Source organism: Seriola dumerili, unplaced genomic scaffold, assembly GCF_002260705.1.
Source record: "Seriola dumerili isolate Sdu_G_001 unplaced genomic scaffold, Sdu_1.0 BDQW01000068.1, whole genome shotgun sequence".
Classification (NCBI taxonomy): Eukaryota; Metazoa; Chordata; class Actinopteri; order Carangiformes; family Carangidae; genus Seriola; species Seriola dumerili.
The window spans coordinates 14,564,046-14,587,466 of record NW_019174323.1 but is presented as its reverse complement, the minus strand read 5'-3'; the positions used below and the strand labels follow the sequence as shown (position 1 = coordinate 14,587,466).

Sequence of the window (23,421 nt, the reverse complement as noted above, 5' to 3'; positions counted from 1 at the left end):
GACACGTGCAGAAAAAGGTTAATTAAAGCCAGTGTCACTTAGTGTTCTCGCCTATTGAATATTGTATCTGTTCAGTACATCATCTACTGTACGTCAGGCTTTAGCCATGCTAGCAGCACCGCTGTAGGGATGGCTACGTCTGTCGGACGGTCCGGACTGGAATATCGTTTATATAACTGCTGGATGAATGTTCCATTAAAATCTTGCTTTCATTTGTGTTCCCTTAATGATGACATTTTTTTTTAATTTAAATTAACATTGTAGTGCAAAAATTGCTGTTATCTTCTCCATTTTATAAATATCCATTGCAATTTCCATCCATGTATTTAAAGTTTCATGATGAATTTTAATCTCTCTTAAACTGTTGATCCCCTGATTTTTCCTGTAGCGCCACCAACAGGTCAAACTTTTTATGTCTGATACTTTGGTTTGACACACGACCAAATACCTGCCAAACCACCGGCATTCCCACCTGCTGTGTGTTAACTGCTAATTACCGGGCTTTGTTGTTTGGTGCTACTGTATTTACTAAGATGGGGAACATTGTAAACTGTTAGCACTGCAGCTGTGAGCATGTTAGCATGCTAATGTTAGTATTTACCTCAAAGCACTGCTGTGCCTAAGTACAGCCTCACACAGCAGCTAGTGCGGCTGTAGACTGTTTGTAAATTGTACTTGTCTCTACAGTGAAAACTTCCATCCATTCTGGCTCTTTCCACTGCCACAACAAAGAAGAGTTAGATGTGATCATAAATTTTGAAAAAGCAACATATTTTTGAGGGTTTAATTCGGGCCTGAGTCTTCCATTTCCTCCTGAGAGGGACTGACAGGAAGCAGAGCGCAACGTACAGACTGTTTCAAAACTCAGCTAAGAAACAGTGAAAAAAACAATGACAGAGGAACTATGAAAAAAATCAAATAAAAGCTTAATGTGCTCTGTAATGTCTGTAATCTGGCACTGTGAGAGATGTTTTTATACTGGCAGCAGATGGTTTCTCCTGGAGACAAACAAGCCCCTGATATCCAAAGTTCAAGAACTTGGACAGTGGGCAAAGACAAAATACCACTGCTGCTGCTGCTAATAATAATAACAATAATAATGATGATAATAATAACTATGTTATCCATTAAAGACAAACCTCATGTCCAGTCCATTGAGGAAGAGGATACGATCGCCTGGTTTCAGTCCACATTCCTCAGCAGGACTATCTGAGAGGGAGACAAAAGATGGCAGACAAACACACATCAATCGGAGAGTGACAAAGCAACCCTGGCAGCAGCTAACAAGGTGCACCGAGCATACGGGCTCCACAGGGAGAGATGGTGACTAATGTGATGCCGTCAATCTGCGTGTGACACCCAACAAAGCCCATCAACAGATGAGATGATCGCCGTGCTAAATCTTATTACGTAAGGAAACAGTGCTGTCAAAACAATCTCCGGTGGAATCTGTTCTGACTGCGCTGCACCCGTCCGCCGTCGCCTCCTCATCTGTCAACTCGCTGCTCGCTTTCCCTCACAGTGAATGCCATGTCATATTTTTTATTTTTATCTTTTTTTATTTTTTTTTTTAAAAACCAAAGTTTGGATGTAACAAACTCCTAATGGGATGATGTAGTGTGTGTGCAGGTTTAGGCGCATTCGCGGGCCACGAGAACAGACTTCATATCGTGGAGCTTGTGGTTTTCCTGGTTATCGATGGAGGATCTGTGTTCAGATCACGATGAGACACATGCTGTCCACCCCCACCATCTCCACATCAACCTCCATAAGGCCCACTGAGTCAGCCCGCTCTGGCCGCTTCAGCACATGATGGTGGGAGATGATGGTGGGCGGGAATGGTGCCGTCATCATCAAATACACACACGTACTGTACACACACACACACACACACAGTACACACACAGTACACACACACCTCCCTCTCTGTCGAGGAATCTGGCCAATTCCCTCAAGAGCAACTTCACAGCTTCTCTTGTCTCCTACTTTTATTTCACAAAGCAATAACAGTTAATTAAATAACCTTTAACTGCTGGAAATTTAAAAAAAAAGTAAATTAAAGTAATTAAAATGTTCACCAGAGGCTATTTGTAGAAATGACCCCCCAAAGTTTGATTATCACAGTAATAATTGTAAAGCAGTAAGTCATATGTTATATAGACTACAGTTAAACTGAGCTTACCACTTAAGAATTTAAGCAATATAAAGTTCTGCATTGCTGAGACACACCTGAGGGAAGCTGATATTTATGAATTAAACAAACAAAATACAACGTGTTTATTAGTGAGCTTTAGCCGTGCTGGTGGATTAATCACCTTTGGACAGAGCCAGCTGTTCCCAGTCTTTATGAAAAGATATCTCCTCGTCTGTAGCGTCATATTTACCAAACTGATATGAGAGAGGTATCAATCTTCTCACCTGACTCTCAGCAAGAAAGTGAAGTAGGGAACTTCCCAAAACATCAAACTTTACTTCTGAAAGAAATGATTTAGATTCTTCTATATAATGGCAGCTGTTGTCACACCTTGGTTGTTTGTTGTGAAATGAGGTTTGCATTACAGAGAACATACAGTACATGCTCCTCTGTGGGCGTCCATTAGGTAAACTGAAGAAATGAAAAGAAGTCAATCTGAAAACAAGGAAGCGTTTCTGAGATTCTGTTACAGCAGATTTTTACCTGGCAAAAGTATTTAGTATGAAATTGTGATAAAACTATGTGATGCTTACAGAAGCCCTTAATTATTTTAGAACTCATTTGCAAGAGGTTTGAATTTTTTGCACCTAGAAATCAACACGACTAATATATTCCCAAACTCTGGGGCCGAGCGTTCACCGAGAAAAAAGACAACATGAAAGCAGGATGTAAAAAGCTCCAACTCCAGAGAGAAATCAGTGTAAAATCCCTGAATGTAACATCACTGACAACTGTAAGTGTGTGTTACAGCACAGCACAGCACAGCACAGCCTGTTCTGAGTGTTTTCCTCTTAACATTTTATTGGTGAGTCAGACAAATCCACTTCCTGGTACACTCATAGTCACACACACAAACCACCTCCTGATCACCTTCAACCCCCAGCGGCTGGCACCACAACAGACTCACCCACATGAAATACATCCTCCCCTCCCTCCCTCCGCCAGCCGACACAGGACAATATTTTGTTCAAACCACCACACAAAGTGAGGAGGCGTCTCTCAGGGCCGTGCCGTGCTGGTTTTTAATAGAGGAGCGGTACCTGGGATAACGGAGTCGATGCAGACGGGAGCGTGACCTCGCAGCGTGAAGCCAAAGTTCTTCTTGCCCCTGTAGACACGAACGATCCTGAGGGGGAGACGTAAATGGGTCGTGAGATGAAAGAGTGAACATCTGATTTACGGAGTCATGACACTAATTCAATTTCCTTCACACTGAAATAAAAATACGTTGAGCTGATATCATTATGTACCTCTTTTGCATCACTAATGGAAAAAAAAAAAGCCTTTTATGCCACAATCATATGACCTTTTACTACAGAATACATTTACTCCACACCTCTCCATTCAGAACAATACTGCAGTTTCTTTTTCACGGTGACACAAAGCACACACGGTTCAGTGCAGCGCTGAAACAATTAATTTTATCTTCAAATTAGTTTATTTGTTTAAGTGATTTTTCCAGGTAGAAGTCGAACATTTGAAGCTCCAACTGTTCTTCTTCTTCTTCTTCTCTGTTTTATTTAAATGTAAATTGAATTTGAGTTGTGGAGAGTTGGTCAGACAACGATAGCAACCTGAAGATGTTGTTTTGTGTTAATTCATGTGCAAAGTGGCAGTTTCAAGTCATTCCTAAACTTCCTGTTTCAAGTAGAAATACATCACATTAGAAAAACAATCCAACATTTAAAAGCTGCTTCTGTGTAATCTCAAGTATCTCCAGTGTCTTTCTTCGGCTTCAGCTACCTCTGATTTTTGGTATGTCGTTGATGAAACGATGAATTAGTTATTACAGCTGTTGTCAACCCACTAACCAGTTAATCGTTTTAATTGTCAATCATTTAACTGCGCTGATGCATAACAGCCTTCCTGTGAATGGACGGGCAGCACAGCTGTCTCTGGAGGGAGCGCTCACTCACTGCTGTTTACGAGGCTGTTTATGCTTCACTTTTGTTTTGGTTCGTCACTTCCTGTTGGTGGGAGTCTGAACAAGTGGAGACATGATGCTCTTTTTTTATTTTTCTCTCCCTGCGATCCAACTTAGTGATTTAGTGCAGCTTCCACCTCGTCTCCACATCACTCCACACGTCTCTCTGTGTCTGTTTTACTGCAGCTTCTGGCGCTAAATTAAAAAAATCTTTCAGGACACTCTCCACATAGAAAACAAGTGCTGACATTTTGCTGATGGTGGCACTTCACTCTCATTCAACCCCCCCCCAGTGGAGGAACACACACTGGAGCCACCCATTACATCAAAGATGAGGCACACTTGCAGCACGTTGCCATGGAAACGACTCAAGGCAACACTGCCTTCATATGTAAACAGGGGGGGGTGAAAAAAGACAAAAACGGGGGGGTTGGGGGGGGCAGAGAAAACAGACAAATCTATTGTTTGATAGCTGCTGTTACTGTTATGTAAGATAAACTAAATGCAGATGGGTGCATTCTGTGCTGTGTGTGTGTGTGTGTGTGTGTGTGTGTGTGTGTGAGGAGGGTGTTGCAGAGAGCAGCATCAACCTTGAGCACACTTGACAAACTGCGTCTATACGACTATCGGGCTGCTCAAGGCCTCTCCTGCCTCTCATCAAGTCAACACCAGCTGCTCTTCATACTTTTACATGATGTCACATGAAGTCAGGGAGCACACAAAAAATATTACATAACAACCCAAAGAGAATCAATCAGCCACTGCTGAATGAAATCCACTGGGACATCAGCAACCGGCACATTGTGCACCAGCTACAATATTGACCTGAGAAGACAATTGCCAATCTATAGTGATTGATTTTGATTATCTTCATCAAGTTTGTAGTTGTAGTAAAACAATCACATCTGTGGGGGGGGGGGGGTCATTAAAAACAAAAAGTTATATCTATATATTTGAAAATGATTAAAACTTATCTATCTATCTAGTTACTGTGGAGACACAACAGAGTTACACAACACTTTTGGGGGTGGGGGTGGGGGTGGGGGGGTTACTCAGGGATGCATGCAGCAACACCTTCTTATTGTGCCACTTTCACCACACGACGTAATCTCTCCCCCTCAACACAATCAGTTTGTCTCCTATTGCTGTGTGACCTGTCAATATGTTCACACTTGACATGTTCAGCATCACATTATTTTCTCTCCCATGTGGATGAAGACAGATCTTGGGATTTAGTTGGCTGGCTTAGTGTGGGAGTGTGGGAGTGCACTGCCCCCCCCCCCCCCGTGTAATCCTGCACTAAATCCATTTGTGCTGTTATTAATTGGACAGTCGTGTAATCAGTGTGTTGGTGGGTGGAGGCTGAGCCGGAGAGGTGGAGCGGTCAGGGGCTCTGAAACGATGCAGATTTAACATGTTGAATAGTTGGAGGTGGCAGAAATAGAAATACTGTACATCTGAACACTGTCTCTGACTTACACTGTACGCTATAAAAACATGATTCTTATACACACAGATTTTGCGTTTCTTAAGTTCAGTTGTCATGACTAGACTCGGAGCTTTAGGATGTAAACATCAGAACATGACAGGAAAACTAGCCAGACACTGTATGAGAAAATACCTTGTCCCCTGATTCTTATATGTTTTCAAAACTACTCTAAATATCTGAATAAGGAAGTGAATCATTGGCTGTTGCATTAGGTGTTGAGATTAACCTGTTGGCAGCCTGAATTCCCATCACATACACGTCTGCTCACCTCTGATTCGGTCCAATGGGGGGATGTGCGGGTACCCCAGAGACGGACTTCCTTACGCCCCTGTCTCTTTCTCCCTCACCCCTCCCTCCGGGTTCTCCTCCATCCCTGGGCACGGAGCTGGCCCGTTTGGACCCGTGGCGGCGCTCGGAGTGATCCTCGCTCCGACTGCGCCGCACTCTGCCATGCGGCTCGCTGATGCTCTTGCTGCGGCACAGCCGGTTGATCACGTTCTGGGAGACAGCCTCATCGAAGCGCTGCCGGTGCTTCTTCGGGATGAAGATCCTGGCAAACATGGTGGCATGTGAGGGAAATAAATGAGGGGTGATATAAGTTCGTCTGTCCACAAGAGTTGCCTCAGAATTAAAAAAAAGAAAAAGAAAAAAGAAATGAGCAGGAAAGAGGATGGATCTACATCACAGATCCACCTCGATCCATTCTGAAAGCACACAGTCCATAATCAAAAATCTTCGATTTCCAGTGAAATAAGTCAAACATCCAGCATCATCATCGATTTCTACCGAGATAATCTTCACAATCCAAGTCCACGCCAAATTCAAATCAACAGGCTTCCTCCTTCAGCACTTAGACTCAAAGACAAGAAAAGGAAAATGAAAACGCTTGTGATGGACAGATGACGTGGAGGAGACTGCTGTCCCCAGAGAGGAGATAAGAAGAGAAGTTAAATGGGAAGCCAGAGAGAAAAAGATCTTGCTCTGAGGAGAGACAGTGAGGAAACCTTGGCATCACTCGCTGCTCGCTGGAGTCTCACTGCTGCAGCGTGAGGTATCAGAGCCAGAATACAGCAAGAGAAAAAAGGTGTGGGAGTGAGCGAGCATGGGATTTCTCCTCTGCTCTCTCTCTCTCTCTCTCTCTCTCTCTCTCTCTCTCTATCTACAGTATCTCACTCTCTCGCTCTCCTACACTTCCGTCCACGCCTCACCTCTGTGTCACTTTGTCAGGGTGAGCACTGAGCAGGAAGCTGGCATCATCTACTCGACCTCGGACCTTAACAATTTTCACATTTTAATACTTTAAAGTTTTCCAGCTTTATGAGAGAGAGGCATCATTAACCGAATGAAAAACAGCACTGAGTAGGTGGATAGGTTTTTACTATATTAATCATTCTCTTTTCAGTTGTGAAGAACAATAAACAGGCAGCTTTATCCTGTTCAGATGCTGTTTTCACTCAATTTTCATTCAAATGCAACATTTCTTAGATCTTACGCTTTTTTATTTTAACAACAGAAGCCAAAGTTTTAATGTTAAACACAAACAGCCTTATGAAAAACTTTACCAAAATAAATCTGACTGATTCAACTCCGAAACGATCTGATTAAAAAAAGATTTTAACAAATCTGACTTGACGGTTTTCAGTACTCGCTGCTACAAACACTGTTTTAGTCTGTACGGGGAAAAGTAGTGAGGTTCCATATTGAACTCTAGACTACAAACATACGTTTCGTGGCACAATAATCTTGCTGAGAGATAAGTGTGTTCTGTACATGCTGTGCTGTCCACCCCCCCCCTCCACACACACACACACACACACACACACACACACACACAACAACACACAACTACTAAGATGACAACAGAAAATAACTTTTCATTCAATGATCAGAAAAGCTGCCAAGCTACACATCCACACACACACACACACACACACACACACACACACACACACACACACACACACACACACACACAACACACACACACACACACACACACACACACACACACACACACACACCACATTAAACCACATTAAGATTAAAACCAGTTAGTGGTTTTAATTCGCACACACACTTTCTAAAACGATACCTGTGGGGATATTCACACTGTAACAGTACTATGAGCCAACTGGCCAACATCATCTTATTTTGGAGGATTTATTGTGACAACAATGAATATGTTCTCATCAGAGAGAAAAAAAACAAGAGCCTACAGGAGAATACACAGTATAAACACACAGCATGTCACATATGTTAACACCACGTCTTTTTCCAAAACCGGACCCAAAGGAAATGTAGAAAATTCATACTGCACTGTTTAACCAAGCCGACGTGTCAGGCGAGGCAGAAGTTAATTATTGGATTCCACGTTTGTTGAATCACAGCGACATTAAGATCCAACTGAGAGCTGAGCTCGAGCACAGATTCGCACAAACAAGCGTTTTTTGATTCCCGCCTACACCAGTCTGTTGTGTTCTGACTGGCTGATCTGCCGCTGATCTGCTGATCAGATGAATCAGCCACCAGCAGACAGGCTGCAGCGCGATCTGTGCAGAACAGCACCAGGCGAGTAATTAGCGACACACGCGCCGAGAGAGAGAGAGAGAGAGAGAGAGACAACAGCTACCACTGTACGTGACCACAAGAAGCTAATTAAGCTGCGTAAAAACAACTATGACAGCTAAATAAGGCAATTAGGACACACTTATTGTACAGAGAGAAGGAGAGAGAGACAGAAAAAAACAACTTCACAACAAACGTGAGGCCTATCTGCTGCTCATTTCATTATCCAGACTTGTTTACTATTTCTTTGCATTTTTATTGAAAGGTATTTGGGTAAATACAGAAAACCTTTAGCCCTGTGCTGTTTTTATAGTGTATAGCAAAAATAAATCTTGATGTGTGGAACCCAAAAGGTCACAATGACACGCTTGCTTTGGGGAAAAAAACTGAATTGAAATAGAAGTGAATCAAATAGATCCTGATCCATTATCTGTCTATAAGGCCGATACCAGTACAGATAACTGGGAGTTTAAAAACTTCAACAGCAGTGCAACAACTGATACAAGTGTGTAATGGTAGCGCTGTTCTCCACTGACTTTTGGTGTTTCTGCACAGCAATTTCTTGTCAGTTTCAGATCTCATGCTACTCTACATTTAATCTGTGTTCATATTTTGCTAACCAGGTAAAAAAAAAAAAATCACTATTCATTACTTTTTGACTTTTAAAGATAGTTAACTTTTTTTTTTTTTATCAAACTTCTGGGGAACTAATCTCATCGTGTGTTGTAGGCGCTGCCAAAAGGTTAGTCGGTAATAAAAATAGATACAACACACTGCAGGTGAGCTGAAGTCTACGACTACATACTGAAAGTAATCAGATACAGTCCCGTGCAAAGTTCTACATCACGGATCTGTTGAGTGAAAAGGTTTAATATTCCAAACCTAAAAAATCTGACATTAGTTTTTTTCCCCCCCAGTGGCAGAATGAATGAACAACACGCTGCTGCCCTCTTGACAGGAGCTCTCCGTTCAGCACCACAACAACAACAACAACAACAACAACAACAACAACAACAACAACAACACAATGACAAAACATTTTGCTCCTGCTTGAATTATCGTGTTTATTACGCGATTTTTAAATGGCTCACAGCAGCTGCAGTTTTACAGCCATGTGATTAAAGCAGCCAATTAAACGCTTCTTTTTTATTTTTTTTTCTAGACACAAAGAATCAATTTAGTACTGCTGAGCCTGTCATCAAGTTTATCTCACATTTGGCTTGAGTTGTTTCTTTTTTTATTATTTTTTATTGAGACAACTTTAACAGAAAGCCTTGTGTTGCAAATTGGCAGTGTGGAGTTTGACAGACCTGGGCGTTCAGGTGGGGAGCGTTTTATGTATAACAATATCAAGTTATGATGATTGGACGTGTAGGATCTTTGGGATGAGCGGTATGGCTAATGAATTAAAAAATTACTTCTCTTCTCAATTCACTTCTATGTAGGGCAATTTTATCTATTTTAAATTTTAAAACATTTTTTTTTACCCCTTGTGTGAAAAATAGCAATTATATTTCCAAAGGCGTCTTATCTTCACCCAATTTTCCATATTTAGCAGCAGAATTGAATCATTTGAAAGATGATATAAGGGAATAAAAATCTACACATAGCAGCTTTAAGTTATCTGCGATCCTAAAACAGACCCTATTTATTTAAATGTGTTTGCTATGACTCGTTTTAGCTCGGCTGCCACTTTTAACAAATGGTGGGTGTCTCATTTTTGGGACAAAATCTTTTCAGTAAAATATATAGGCCACATATTCTTAGCCTGCTGTCACTGTCGCTGCAGATTGTGATCAGGTTTGAGATGTACTTGCATCTGACTGCAGTCTGAGACGCTGTTGACTGAGCACAGACTACCGGCTACAACAAGCAAACTCCAGAGATATAAATAAATGTTCTGTAGTGATGTAGGTGTAGCAGCCCACACAGTCCCTCTGTTTGCTATTCGCGCTTCCCTGCTATTTGTCATCTATTCATATCACAGCACTAATTCGTCTCCGTCTCTCACACACATACAGCAACCTGTCTGTGTCAGGGTGTGTGTGTGTATGTGTGTGTGTGTGTGTTTGTGTGCAGCTGCTGCTATCAGCATTATGTTTTTATAAATGCAGATGTTGATCCACCTCAGAATGAAATGCCATCTGTTGAAACAGCCGCCTCATCACAAAAAGTTTTCCGCGTCAACTCTTGGAAACTAAATGAGTGCTCTGATTTGACCTCATTTATAAAGAACAGAGATCTATAATTATCTGAAGGAGGGTTGTGGAGGAGGAAGCAAGCAGGGAGGAAGGGACAGATTTCTCAAAAGGGAGGAATGACAAGCAGAAAACTACAAAGAGGAGACCTCATTTCATTTCAAGTGTCCAGATGTGGCTCCAGTGCAGGTAAGTGAGTCTTTAACTGTGCGCTTTGTTGCCGTGTCTAAACACATGCAGATATGACATAACAATGTGTGTCCTCGAAAATAATGGAAGCAGTGCGGCGGAGGACTTCTCCTTAAAGGATCTTTTTTTTGCCCTCCTTCTTTTTAACACTGACAAAAAAGGGATAAATTTAGGGATAAAAAGCTGTGGAATTAAAAAAAGACTTATATGAGCATCGGTGGGTTTCTGGTCTGTGTCCAGGATATTTACAGACTGTGGTAGTGGAAAAGGTCAGCCGCATCTGATCCACCGCTCAGACATGTACACACTGAATTAATGAGGTTAAAAATATGTGTGATCAAAGTGCGCCTGTTTATAAAAGGGATCCTGATAAAAAACTAAATAATAAAAACAGAAAACAAGCAAAGAAAACAATGGGAAATATATAATAATATGTTACATAACTTACAGTATGCGGAGGTTCCAGGTTCAGACAGGACTGAAGGCTGTATATATATATATACATACATATACTGTACACACACTTATCCCACATGTGATGCTTATACCTCATTCACGTCCATTATACTAAATCTATTTGGTGATTATTAATGGTTTAAGTGATGATGGCGCAACAAAATTACACAGATCTCTGTGATAGTAGCTCCACTGAGGATCAGTTAACGTTGGACCAATCACCGGACCTGAGTGGAGCTGGTCAGATCAGTGGTCCCCAGCTGTTTTTGCTGATGATCCTGCAGTATGAAGCCACATCGACATGTGCGTCCTCGAGGTATGATCAGTTCAGTTGAAGAGTGAACTTGGCTTCTCAGACAGTTTCATTTGAACAGTTTTTATAAACCTGAGGAAAGGAAACAGTCTGGAAAATTTACATAATTTGGTTTGTCTTATTATTTCCAACAGTGATCTCACTCCGACTTGTTTTATCTTGAACACAACATATTTTTATGTCCAGTTTTCAACTACACATAAAAATTCTTCATATTTCTCTTCTTTGTTTTTAATCATCTTAATGGTCTATTAGGGCGTTTGTTCTTCCTTCAGCCTGAACAAGGTGGTAAGCAATTCTCCCATTCTTTCTAAAGATAACTGGACTGTGTTTATATTGGAAATAAGCAAGTTATGAATGCGTTGCCTTCATTGTCTGTTTGTGTTCATCACCAACTTTAATAAAAACAGCTTTAAAGGTACTTGGGAGCCACTAATGTTTCTCCTCTGGTGCAGTGCAGCAGCTAAGAACTGGCTCCAGCTACTGGCTCCTGTAGTTAAGATTAAACACCATCATTATCAACGCTACTGAAAAAGAAAGCTTTGTGCATGTAGTGTAGAGCAGATCTGGAGGAGCTGGTAACTGTATTATTGTGACTGGTCAGGACCAACCATTATATATTATATATATATATATATATATATATTATATTAGGCACAACTGCCACCACAGTAAGAGACAGTAACATGGTTTGGATGATTAGTTAGAGTTGTAAAAGACTTATTTAGCTCGATAAGCACATCTGCTTTTAAACACATCTAATGTTCTAATGTACACACACACACACACACACACACACACACACACACACACACACACACACACACACACCCACACACACACACACACACACACACACACACACTCGGTATAATACAGGCAGATGAAATTTAAAAGTAATATTTATGTAATCTGCAAGTCAACATGATGCTCAAAAGCATCCACCGCACAAACACACACACACACACACACACACACACACACAGACCCCCACCCACACAAACACGTGTCATGAGATTACATCCTAAAAGCAGCGCATCACTCATCCTGATGACTTCAGTCACTTAGAGACGGGCACAACAGCAGGTCTTTGTATTGTTAACTGTTTCAACAAGCAGTGTCCATCCATCCAAGTGCTGTCATGTCACATCAAACTGCATGAGTATGCTGTTGGGTTTTCACTAGAATTAGTAAATCATATATTTAAAGCTCTGTAGTAAATTGCCTTGAAGAGATCTTAGAAAGAAGCTGGAGAATGAACAGAATCAAAGCTAGAAACATTATGTCAAACATCAGCAGCCATCGCCATGTCCTGTGTCAGATTGCATTAAATATTCACTCCCCTCCCACTTCACATAGAAAAAAATTCACAGAATAAGCTGATAAAAATGCAATTTTTTTTTTTTTTTTAATTCCCTCAAAAGCAAACAACCAACCAACCACAACCACATTTCATAAAACCTTCGTGTGAAAAGAATGAGATGTACTCACCCCAGGCAATTCATCGTTTTAGCTGTCACCCATAGCTCCAAGATAAAACAAATCTAAACACGAGTTGCACCACCTATGGCAGTAGTGATCAGAACAGCAGACACACCCACTGCTACAGTGATCCTTGGCTGAGGAGGATAAAAGATATGGTGGGACCTTTGGTGCAAGCAGGAGGCTGCCTCTACCCAAGTGTCAAGGGAAAATAGTCACCACACAGACAGAGCAGGGAAGTGCCTGAGCTCTCAGCACAATAGTAAGAAAATCCATCAGAACAAAACATAAAAAATCCCCTCAGAGAGAGAGAGAGAGAGAGAGAGAGACGGAGAGAACTGGGGAGAGAGGTAAGAGAGTTGTGAGATGAGTGGGGGATGGAAAAACCACAGAGAGATGGCTTCAGTGTTATTATTGGTGCTCGAGCAAACAGGAGTGTCCTTCATTACACAAATACCAATGAGGAGTTCTCAGCAGACGGTGTTTGAATTATTCATGACCAATTTAAGAGAGAAAAATCCCGTTGCCTCACATCATTTCAGGTAGGGAAACGATGCAACTACCTCCACACTGATCCCGCACTGCTGGAAACCCTTCTTACAGTGTATTAATACCACTAAACAGAGCTGAAAGTGGTGTAGTAGTAGTGGAGGAAGCCACTGTAGTAAGAGAATAAAAGGTTTGATTGGCTCAACTTGTGGAAAAAGTGCAATCTGTGGACAAACTGTGCAGGGATTTAGAGAAAGGCAGGGACGCTGGTCATACTGGCACGAAGACAACCAGGTAATTCTGGCCGTCTGAATGGTTTTTCACATTCAGTTACCTGGCGTTATTCCATCTCATGGACGCACACTTCAACACAACATCAAAAAACCTGTTGGGTGTAGATCCAGTTTTTTTTTTGTTGTTTGTTTGTTTGTTTGTTTTTTTGTAAAATGAACAGCAGATACAGAACAGCATGGCCACAAGTACTGAAAGATGTTTCCCATAAAGCGAGCACTCGACTAAATCGGTCTGTGGCTCTTCATCACAGACACCTCCATGCTGTGAATTCACTTCACGTTGCCAATTCTCGTTTACTGCTGAAAACTCTAAACTCGGGTCCCTCCAAGCCAGTTTAGCCTCTCAGTTTCACTAACACAGATGATGAGACTTTAAGCGACTTGAAGGGTCACTGTGGATTAAACCCCGGGCGACAGATGGGGCCCACCTAAACCTAAAGTGAAGCTTTATAATGGCTGGGCGGGACCCCCTCTAATCCATCCTGTGACAGAATGAGCAACAGGAAAAGCCTGTTTATGTGGTTATTATGAATCAAATCCCTGCAGATTATTTTACTTTTCACTGGGACTTGAAAATGACAAGTGTGTGATACAAAACCAAGAGAGACTGCAATAACTAAACAACAGTGGAAGTTTTGCAGTAGCACAAACTGCAATACTGACTGTCAAGAATCAATCTTGTGAACTTAATATATAATAATATATTTTTTAGGCTTTTATGGGGAGTACATTGGGGTTTAATGGACAGTTTGACCTGCACAGAACGACAGGAAACATTGGGAGAAACAGAAGAGAGTAACATTTGATAAGGGTTTGCTAACCGGACACAAATCAGGATGTCTTTGTGGCATGATATATGTCTCAGCCTGCCCTGGCTGCCTATGGATAACACATTTTGTCATCAGTTATCGCCCACATTGTCAGTATTAACACACTGTTTCTGCTGCTGGACTAAAACGGTAGGTTTCCACTGAATTCGCTGCCATATTACAAATACTTTCTGTACTTTTCTACCATCATTTATTCTATACCACGGTAGATAAATGAGATTGAAACACTCTGGCTCTTACCTGATGTTGGAGATGAGCTGTCGATGCTCGTCAGTGGTGAGTACCTCTGGCAGGACGGAGGCCAACCACTCCACTCTCTTCTCTGCTGCATACTGCTTCAGCACCGTGAAGAGTTTCTCTTTCACTTCGGGTTCGTCACCTAAAATCTGGTCAACCTGATGGAGATTGCACAGTGATGTCAGAAGCAGGGAGTAGTTTCAGGACGAGATGCTGTCACCTCATAGTTTCACACAGTGCTAGATTGTTACCATGACAACGCTTGTGCGCCTCTATTTGTTTTTGTTCTTTTCTTGCACTATAAATTATTTAAAGGCTTGTGCATTGAAGGAAATTCCACACATACATGTGTTGGATGTTAAAGGATTTAGCATCACTATAACATTTTTTTTCATACTTACAACTATAAATATTTCTACTATTAAAATCATTATATTAAATATTACAGCCTGAATAAGCAGTAATGAAAGAAAACATTCTTAGGTGTTATTTATCAAGACTTGTGCACATGTAAAACTCAGATAAACTACTTCATCAGGATTGTGTGGGCATGGTTTGATCAGATACAACAACAGTATTGCTCAATTCTGATTGGTGCACAGAAATGCACGACATCACCTTTTTCCAAATTTACTCCATCCACTTTAAACCAGTGAGAAGAGTACACACACACACACACACACACAAAAAAGACCATTAACACACAAATCTCTCCTGTGAAACAACCAAACTGTTCCAACTCCATTGATCACAGTGAGAATCTAATTTAAACTCCCCAACTCAACTGGACCAGGCGTAGGAGCTAACCCGGACTCAGCTGTGAGCGTATGTATTTCAACGTACCTTCCTGTTGAACTCCAGAGCTTTATGTTTACGGTCCAGTCTTGCCCCCTCTCCACCCATCTGACTGTCATCTATGCTGACGCTGTGTTTCTGCCTGGGGCCGAGGCACAGCACCCCCAGCCGGAGCGTCCTCCCCTGGGAGGCCTTGATCAGCGCCGCGGCCGTCTCGTGTTGCCTGACGGGGATGCCGTTGACCTCCATGACGTAGTCACCGGCCCTCAGACCTGCGCGGCCAGCCGGAGAGCAAGGCGAGCAGTCCTCCACCAGCAGGGGGCAGTCCCCGACGATGGTGAACCCAAAACGACCATCCGGACCTGGTACGATGTCCATCTGTAATGGGTGAAAAGAATATATATAATTTAAGAATTTGCCTCAGTGTTTGACCCCAGAACATCACCCCAAAAACACCAGATCTACAGGTTACTTTACTATGTCATGTAATTCCACAGACATTAATCCACAGTCGGAGAATCGCTGTGATGGATTCAAGGGCCGTCAGACCTGCTGTATGCGGGACACCACTCCGATACTGGGAGGGATGTTCTTCTGAGTCTGGGCGATGGCGATGACGGCTTGCGGACCCAGTGTCGACACATTATGGCCCTCGATCTCCAGGACCTGGTCCCCCGCCTGCAACCCTGCAAGGTGGGCGCTGCTGCCTTCCTCCACAGACAGGATGTAGCTGGGCCCATTCCCACCGAGCTGGAAGCCAAAATCCTCAGGCCAGCCCTGGTTGGACGTCGGCATGCTGAGGACTTACGGGAGGAGAGGGAGAGCGAGAGAAAAGGTGGAGGTGGAAGAGAAGAGTTTAGAAAGAAAGTAAAAGACGCACACACATTCAAACACACTTACCCACAGTGGCCAATACACCCAAGTCTATCGACATTGCAAACACACGCTTAGATCAAACAATCCTTTGCATTGACGCAGTTGTTCCCCGTCTCCTTCCTCCTGCTGTCTCCCGTGTCTCAAGTTGTACTATCGTGAACGGCTCTGTAACCCTCTACCCTGAGCCATGACACACTCAGCGGTCCCTGACCTGGTTCACAAACTCCATAGCAGCCAATCAAATTAAGGCGTCGCAGAGATTGTGACCTTAATTAGCTTGAGAGACAAAAGTTCCTCCAGCAAATTTTTTTTTTTTACTCAGTGCACATGCAAGTCTTGCCTGTTGAACGGTAATTAGGCAGCAAAGTAAGAGAGCACACCACTGACTGCACTGATGAGTTTTAAGCATGAAGGAGATAGAAAACAGCAAATAACAAATAAATAAGGCAAAATGGCAAATATAAAGGTTCAATTTTGGATTGAATTATTAAAATCAGCATGAATTAACCCATATTTAACAGTTTTCAAAAACACCTCTAATATGAAAAATACATAATTACAAAAATTGACATGTTGGCGTTTGCTAAATATAATCTACTATAAACCCTCTAGCTCAGCTGGAGGCTAATGATGTGCTCCACAGCCTCTAATACCACAGCACAGCAGGATTCACACAATGGACAAAACTGGTAAGACTTACAGAAATCTTTAGATGGATACCGAGAGCCCCGTTTGCTCTGCCGAAAAGAGTATCTGCCTTTTTTGTTTTGCAAAAACTTCTTCATCTTGAATGTCAAGGTGGCCTGCTAGCAGGCTAATATCCAATCTGTCCTCTCAAATATAATGTAAAAAAAATAATTTAAAAAAAACAACCTCCCCCCTGACCACCCCACAGCCCAAAGTCAAACAGAGAGAGTGACAAACTCAAAATATAGCCCCATTCATCCACCCTGAAACCACAGCAGCCTCCTCATGAGCAAAGGGTGAGTGTGCATGAAAAGCCAGTGCAGTCTCTTTGTGAGTGTGTCAAGGAGTTAGTCCTGCGTCTCATCCCTGATTCATCCTTGGGCCAGTCTGCTTGCACAGTGTTAATCAGAAAACTGGGACGCGTACACCCGCGCACCTCGGCTCCTTAATAATTCTCTCTCCAAAAAGGGTATTGTGAGGCCTCATTTTTCTATAAATACACCAGTGTGTCTTTTTCCTTCTCCTCCTCTCTTGGCTAGGTGGCTCTCCGAGGGACCGCTCCTGGCCCAGAATCACTCTGCGTCGATGCAAGAAAGCCTGATGAGTACTAATTGGAGCGTCTGCTTGCCTGGAATTCTGCGTGTCCGTGTGTGTGAGCACACTGAAATGTTCAGTCCATTGAGAAGGAGCAGGGGCAATTTAAGACTTTAGCCTGTAGGATTAGCTGGATTATGAGCTGAATCTTCAGCACTCCTCCAGCCCTTTGTTATTAATACTGAAGGAACACATGCTCCCCTCCATTGACGAACACGTACACTGACTATAGTGGAATCATATAGGAAACATGCATGCCTTAGGACATGTGTTATCAGGTGGTAAGTCAAAACGTATGACAAAACACTGCAGTGTCAAGACACAGTCTGTATCTGACAATGCAGGCTTTTGACTGCTAGTGCAGAGCAGGTGAAATAGTCAGATAATCTTAAAGCCACTGTGCGTGTGGAATTTTTAATTTGATTATATCGTCCTTTAAATGATCCTGAAGCCATAGGTTTATTTGTGGAACAATGAGACGTGAAAGTGAAAACTGGTGCAGTCTCTGTCACTTTCAGCCCATTCATTCTGTGTCGTCTGGTCCAATCGGTGGGCTGGTCTGAGCTGGGCGTGCACTGCTGTCTGCCACAGTTTTTCTCTTTTTTTTGATACTTCACGTCCTACAAATAGCACCTACAATCTTCTAATTTTTTTTATTTTATAGACCAACAGAAAGATTGATTAATTGAGATAATAATCAGCAGATTATCAATAACAAAAAGACCTGAAGTAGCTGAATGTAATTCATTAATAAATTGTATTACTTACACCAGTGCTTCTCATAAAGACAAAATTCCTAAGTGAGTTTGGCATCGCTCTGCCCAACTTCAACATGAGCAGAGGTCCAATCAGTGTCAAATGAAAACACCCACACAGGGTGTGCAGAGCCTTCAGAAATGCACGTGGGCGAAGTCATAAGCAGCAACATAAAAGAACACAACTGACTGGTGCAAAATACACAAAAGATATTCAACTACAATAACAGGAGTAAATATAATTACTTGCTTCCACCCTTGAATGTGAGAGATTATGTAGATAGGGGAGATATATAAAAGAGGTTATCATATTATTCAATATCATTGATAGGGCACCTCAGATACTGTTATTATCTGATATTAAGTCATTAGCTGGTGTGTCAATAACCCATAGCAGTTAACAAGTTGCAGAGAAAACATTAAAATGAGAATTCATTACAGCTGATGAGAGAGTACAGGTGGTTCCTACTGTCATTAGAGGCAAAGCACACAGTAAGGAACAGGCAGTCCAGTACAAAATGAATAATTAAACACAAGTGGCTTATATCTGCAAACACATATTGTTTGCTTCAATCAAACTCCCATCCTACACCGCAGCCAAGGCCGTTCCCTCGTGTGTGACAACATAATGAGAAAACTGACATTTTACAGGCAACTGAGTCTGATAAAACTGTCCAGTGAGTACAGCTGTAACACACTCTTCTTCACAGAAATCATACATTTGAGCATGTCTACATTATACTTTAAGTTTTGTTTTTGTCTTAAGATACAAGGCAACGGATTTATCTTCAAGACAAGCAAAACTGGGAGTCATAAGTCAAGTCATAAATGGCGCGGAAAATACTAAGAAAGACTTCTCGACCCTAAACTATAACTGCAAATACATTCAGTGCATTGTGACTGATTACCTATCTATTATCAGAAACATTCAAAATGACAAACACACCAGAACAGCACATCAAAGGTCCAGCACAACCACACATCCCTTACCTTTTTAAACAACATCCATAGACGCGCACACACAGCTCCTGAGTAAGACTCCCCTCTCCAGCACTGTGAGCTGTAATATGAGTGTTGGGCCATGTCCGCAACCAGATCCAACAGGTGTCTTGTTATACTTTGTTGTTGTTGTTGTGTGGAGCACTGGATGGCAGTAAGAGAGAGATAACAATACTAAGTAACTCTGAGTTAGTTATTTATGTAAGCACTGGAATAAAACATCTTAATTCGGAGTCTGACTTTGAGGAAGGAATGTGCTCCTTGCCAGTGGTGGAATGTAACTAAATACATTTAATTAAGTACTGTATTTAAGTACAGTGTTGAGGTACTTGTACTTTACTTTGAGTATTTCTATTTGCTGATACTTCTCCTCCTCCTTTCAGAAGCAAATTTATACTTTATACTCTACTTTTACTAGGTTTTCTTACTATTTACTTACATTACTAACATTAACTTCTGCAAACGTTTTTATAAACCAATCAATTAAACAAGAAAATAACCTGCAGATTAATCAATAATGAAAATAATCATTAGTTGCAGTCCCATACATAATAATTCAGATTAGCTCCACACATCCAGCAACATTAAGATGGTGCTTACACATGAATTCCTGATTAATAATAACATAATATATAATACTATAACACTGAGTTATGAGTGCTTTAACTTTTAATATTTTAAATACATTTTCCTGATTGTGTTTATATACTTTTACTGTAAAACTTTGAATGCAGGACTTTTACTTGTAATGGAGTATTTTTACAGTGTGATATTGGTACTTGCATTTAAGCAAAAGGTGTGGATTATTTTCCCACCACTGCTTTTGTATATGAAATAAACGGACCTCCTGAATCCAGGTAAGCATCAAATCTCACCAGAAAACAAGAAAAGTCTCTGATAAAACAAACAGATGACTGAAAAACTAAGTTAATATGTGATGGTTGAATTTGAAAGGAGATGCTCTGTGGAAGAATAAAATTAATCTGTTAGTTAAGAAAACTGCTTAAATCTTATTTGAATGTCGACTATATTTAATATTAAGCTTTAGATTTTTTATCATTTTATTAACAATATGTAGACGGCAAACTATGAATATGTGGACAAAGTTCACATTTATATCAGCAGACAGCCCACCTTATTCAGCACCATCAGCCTCAGCGGGTCAGCTACTAGCTTGGAAGTTAGCTACATCGATGCTAAGGAAATAGCATTGTTTACAGTAACATGAGCATGGAACAAAAGTGAAGCTGGTGGCCATAGTGAAAGCAAAACCAGCTATGTTGACGTGATATAAAACACTGAGAGGCAGCTATGTGTGACTAGACGAGAAGGTAAGGGAGAAATTAATTATTTAACGGCTTTAGAGAATCGATATGCTGGTTCGCTAACGTCGGGTACTGACGCAGGTTAGCATGCTAACGTAAACTCATCCGAGTCGGTTTTTGCAGGAACGTGCTTTTCTTTTTAGAAGACACGCCCTGCTTTATCTCGTCTACAAGTCTCACCCATGTTTGAACAAAAATAAACAAAAAAAACTTAACAGTGACATGGCTATAGCGTCTTGTTGAGTTTGCTACCTGTTGGTGGTCAGTTTGTACTATAAACACCTGTTGTTTTGTCTCTGTGAAGCAGCCAGGTGAGACATGGATTTCCTCACTCTGTTCGCTATCTACGTCGTGGTGGTGCTGACATGTATAGTCCTGGTCTGCAAATACTCAGGGCAGCAGCAAACTCCCTTTAACATACTGTTCAACTCTGTGGTAAAGGTAAGAAAGAATAGCCTTGAAACTAACTGTTATTGTCATAAACGGACACTTAGTGGCGCTGTTGCACTATTATCTTGAAGTGCAATGAAACATACCTACTGCGTTTAGAACTGTTGCCAATAATCTTCACAGGTAGTTGCTCCAATTACACCAAAATGGCTCCAGAGGTTTTCACAGTGGACCATGCACAGGCTGTTTCATCAAAGGTTTGTAGTAATATTGTCCTCATGTAAAAATCTGTTCTCATAATATATTTGATTGGGTCTTATCTGGAAAATTCTGCCTTTTGTTTTTGTGTGAAACAATTCTGTAGCCTTCAGTTTGTGCCATCTGCTTTTAACTGCAGGAACAACATGTTCATCTATCTGCATGTCCTTCTGGAGTGCGCTGTGTATGCAGAGTTCACCTTCGAGGTGTTTGGCTTCTGCAGGGAGATGGACACCACTCTGACCAGCCTGTCTGTGCCTTACATCCTGCTGGCCGTCAAGACCTTCTTCTTCTACCTCTGCATCAAGAGAGACCCAGGTTAATTTTATATTAGCTGCTGTATGTTCAAACACATGTGTAAGGCAGAGGAAGTGCAACTGACAAGCTAACCTTAACACCTCCCAACATGACAGAGATTCATTCTTTATCAGTGTGCTGACAAATTATGTCTTCTTATGTGTAATAACTAGGAGGTTGGTAATTACATACATCAGTAATTTCATTTTGTAATCTGAAGGGTAAATCTGTTTTCTTAGGGAGTTTGGTAATCAAGGGACTGGCTACACAGCATCACCCTTAGTGCAGTAAAACAGGCAAAAATACCGCATCCTCATGTGGGCCCATGTCTTGTCACCAAACCCTCTTGGATGCACTATTTTGACATTTCATTGTTTACATCGTTTCTGTTTATGTGCTTGAATTCTACTGCTTTTGTTTACCTGCTGACTCCTACATTTACTTCTTATAAATAATGTCCCAGAGGATCATTCTCTGTTCATTCTATCTGGTCCTACAGAGTGATGCTGCTCTACCTTACCACTGGTTTTAAGGCCTCATTTAGCTAATTTTAGCCGGTGTTTTTACAAGAATAGCCAGAGAAAATCACAGAGTAGTTGTAGGATTATTACACTCTCCTCTTGACTCTCCATCTGCCAGGCACGGTGACAAAGAGGAAAGTTGCCGCCCAGCTGCACATCTATCCGTATGACAGGAGATTGTTTCACCCGGGGGTCTCCTGTCCGACCTGCCAGCTTGTCAAACCAGCTCGCTCCAAACATTGCAGTGAGTACTGTGTTATAGACTCGTGTTGTTCTTTTCCCTCAGGGCTAAAATGGAAATAGAAATCTCATTTAGTGCTGACTTTTAACACCCGTCTGTATTTCAGGGGTCTGCAACAGGTGTGTCCAGCGTTTCGACCACCACTGTGTCTGGGTGAACAACTGTATCGGTGCTCAGAACACACGTTACTTCTTGCTTTACCTCTTCAGCGTCTGTGCCATGGCAGGCGACATGGCCTTACTAACAGCAGACATGCTGCTTCATGCCGTACTGCACTCAGGACTTCTGAGGGCCAGTTATATAGATGAATATGGCGAGCAGCAGCCGGCGGGGCCTCTCTTTGTCGTACAGGCAAGTCTCAATACTGCTGACCCCTTTCTAAACATATGTTACAGCCATGTTTATTTCCAAGTCGAATCATTTTCTTTTTCCCTCTGTCCCTCCAGCATCTGTTCCTGACCTTCCCCCGAGTCATCTTCATGTTGGGCTTTCTGGTCTTCGTCTTCTTCCTGCTGGCGGGTTATGCCCTGTTCCATTCCTACCTGGCTCTTGTCAACCAGACCTCCAACGAGTGGTACAAAAGTCGAGGTTATGTTTGTCAGCATTGTCACCCAACTACAACAGCAGACCATCTCTGTAGCCCCGCACCAGACCCCTCTAAAAGATACTACTACAGCCGAGGGCCTCTCAGAAACCTGGGGGAGATTTTCTTCCCTCCAAAACCTGTTCAGAAAAAAGACAACTGAAAAAAGATACTGCCCTTGTGTTGTTATGCTGCATTTACTGTTCGTTCCTTCAGATTTACTGTTTCTAAGAACGCCTTCTGACTGGAGAAATAAAGTTTACGTTAATGATTTCTGCATGGCTTCTGGTGTCTGTCTGGTGTCAAAATAACATCTTGAGTTTTTCAAAGACGGCAGTTTCCATTTTTCAGAGAGTCTGATGCTTAACTCTGTGTCTTTGATGGAATGGTAATCAGAGCTGCAATGATTGATTGATCAGTTGATTGAATGGAAATTAATCT

At 41.8% G+C, this 23,421-nt stretch overlaps 2 protein-coding genes across 3 annotated transcripts in view; one reads left to right on the top strand and one right to left on the bottom strand.

Annotated features, from left to right (window-relative positions):
* grid2ip (Grid2 interacting protein) overlaps positions 1–16,249 on the bottom strand; it is a 31,086-nt gene extending 14,837 nt beyond the window's left edge. Inside the window, exons 1-6 of the mRNA XM_022742363.1 lie at positions 16,004–16,249; positions 15,503–15,832; positions 14,663–14,817; positions 5,876–6,157; positions 3,235–3,320; positions 1,140–1,209 (exon numbers count right to left, since the gene is read on the bottom strand). Of these exons, the coding sequence (XP_022598084.1) occupies positions 1,140–1,209; positions 3,235–3,320; positions 5,876–6,157; positions 14,663–14,817; positions 15,503–15,832; positions 16,004–16,249 (1,169 nt within the window). The remainder of the gene's footprint in view (positions 1–1,139; positions 1,210–3,234; positions 3,321–5,875; positions 6,158–14,662; positions 14,818–15,502; positions 15,833–16,003) is intronic.
* Positions 16,250–20,522: 4,273 nt separating this feature from the next.
* zdhhc4 (zinc finger DHHC-type containing 4) lies at positions 20,523–23,253 on the top strand. 2 transcript variants are annotated; one of them, XM_022743147.1, is made up of 7 exons: positions 20,523–20,696; positions 20,998–21,131; positions 21,264–21,337; positions 21,478–21,656; positions 22,275–22,400; positions 22,504–22,748; positions 22,844–23,253. In XM_022743147.1, exons 2-7 carry the CDS (start codon positions 21,009–21,011, stop codon positions 23,141–23,143), a joined length of 1,047 nt encoding a protein of 348 aa, XP_022598868.1. In that variant the 5' UTR covers positions 20,523–20,696; positions 20,998–21,008; the 3' UTR covers positions 23,144–23,253. The 2 variants fall into 2 exon arrangements, with proteins under 2 accessions (XP_022598868.1, XP_022598867.1); XM_022743146.1 differs by having other exon boundaries at positions 20,995–21,131.
* Positions 23,254–23,421: the final 168 nt, after the last annotated feature.

What these genes read in the sequence shown, in the direction of transcription:
- zdhhc4 (XM_022743147.1), top strand. Translation starts at nt 21,009, where the DNA reads ATGGATTTCCTCACTCTGTTCGCTATCTACGTCGTGGTGGTGCTGACA. An exon ending in CACAGGCTGTTTCATCAAAG is followed by an intron (nt 21,338 to 21,477) that starts GTTTGTAGTAAT and finishes TTTTAACTGCAG; the next exon opens with GAACAACATGTTCATCTATC. An exon ending in GGCCTCTCTTTGTCGTACAG is followed by an intron (nt 22,749 to 22,843) that starts GCAAGTCTCAAT and finishes CTGTCCCTCCAG; the next exon opens with CATCTGTTCCTGACCTTCCC.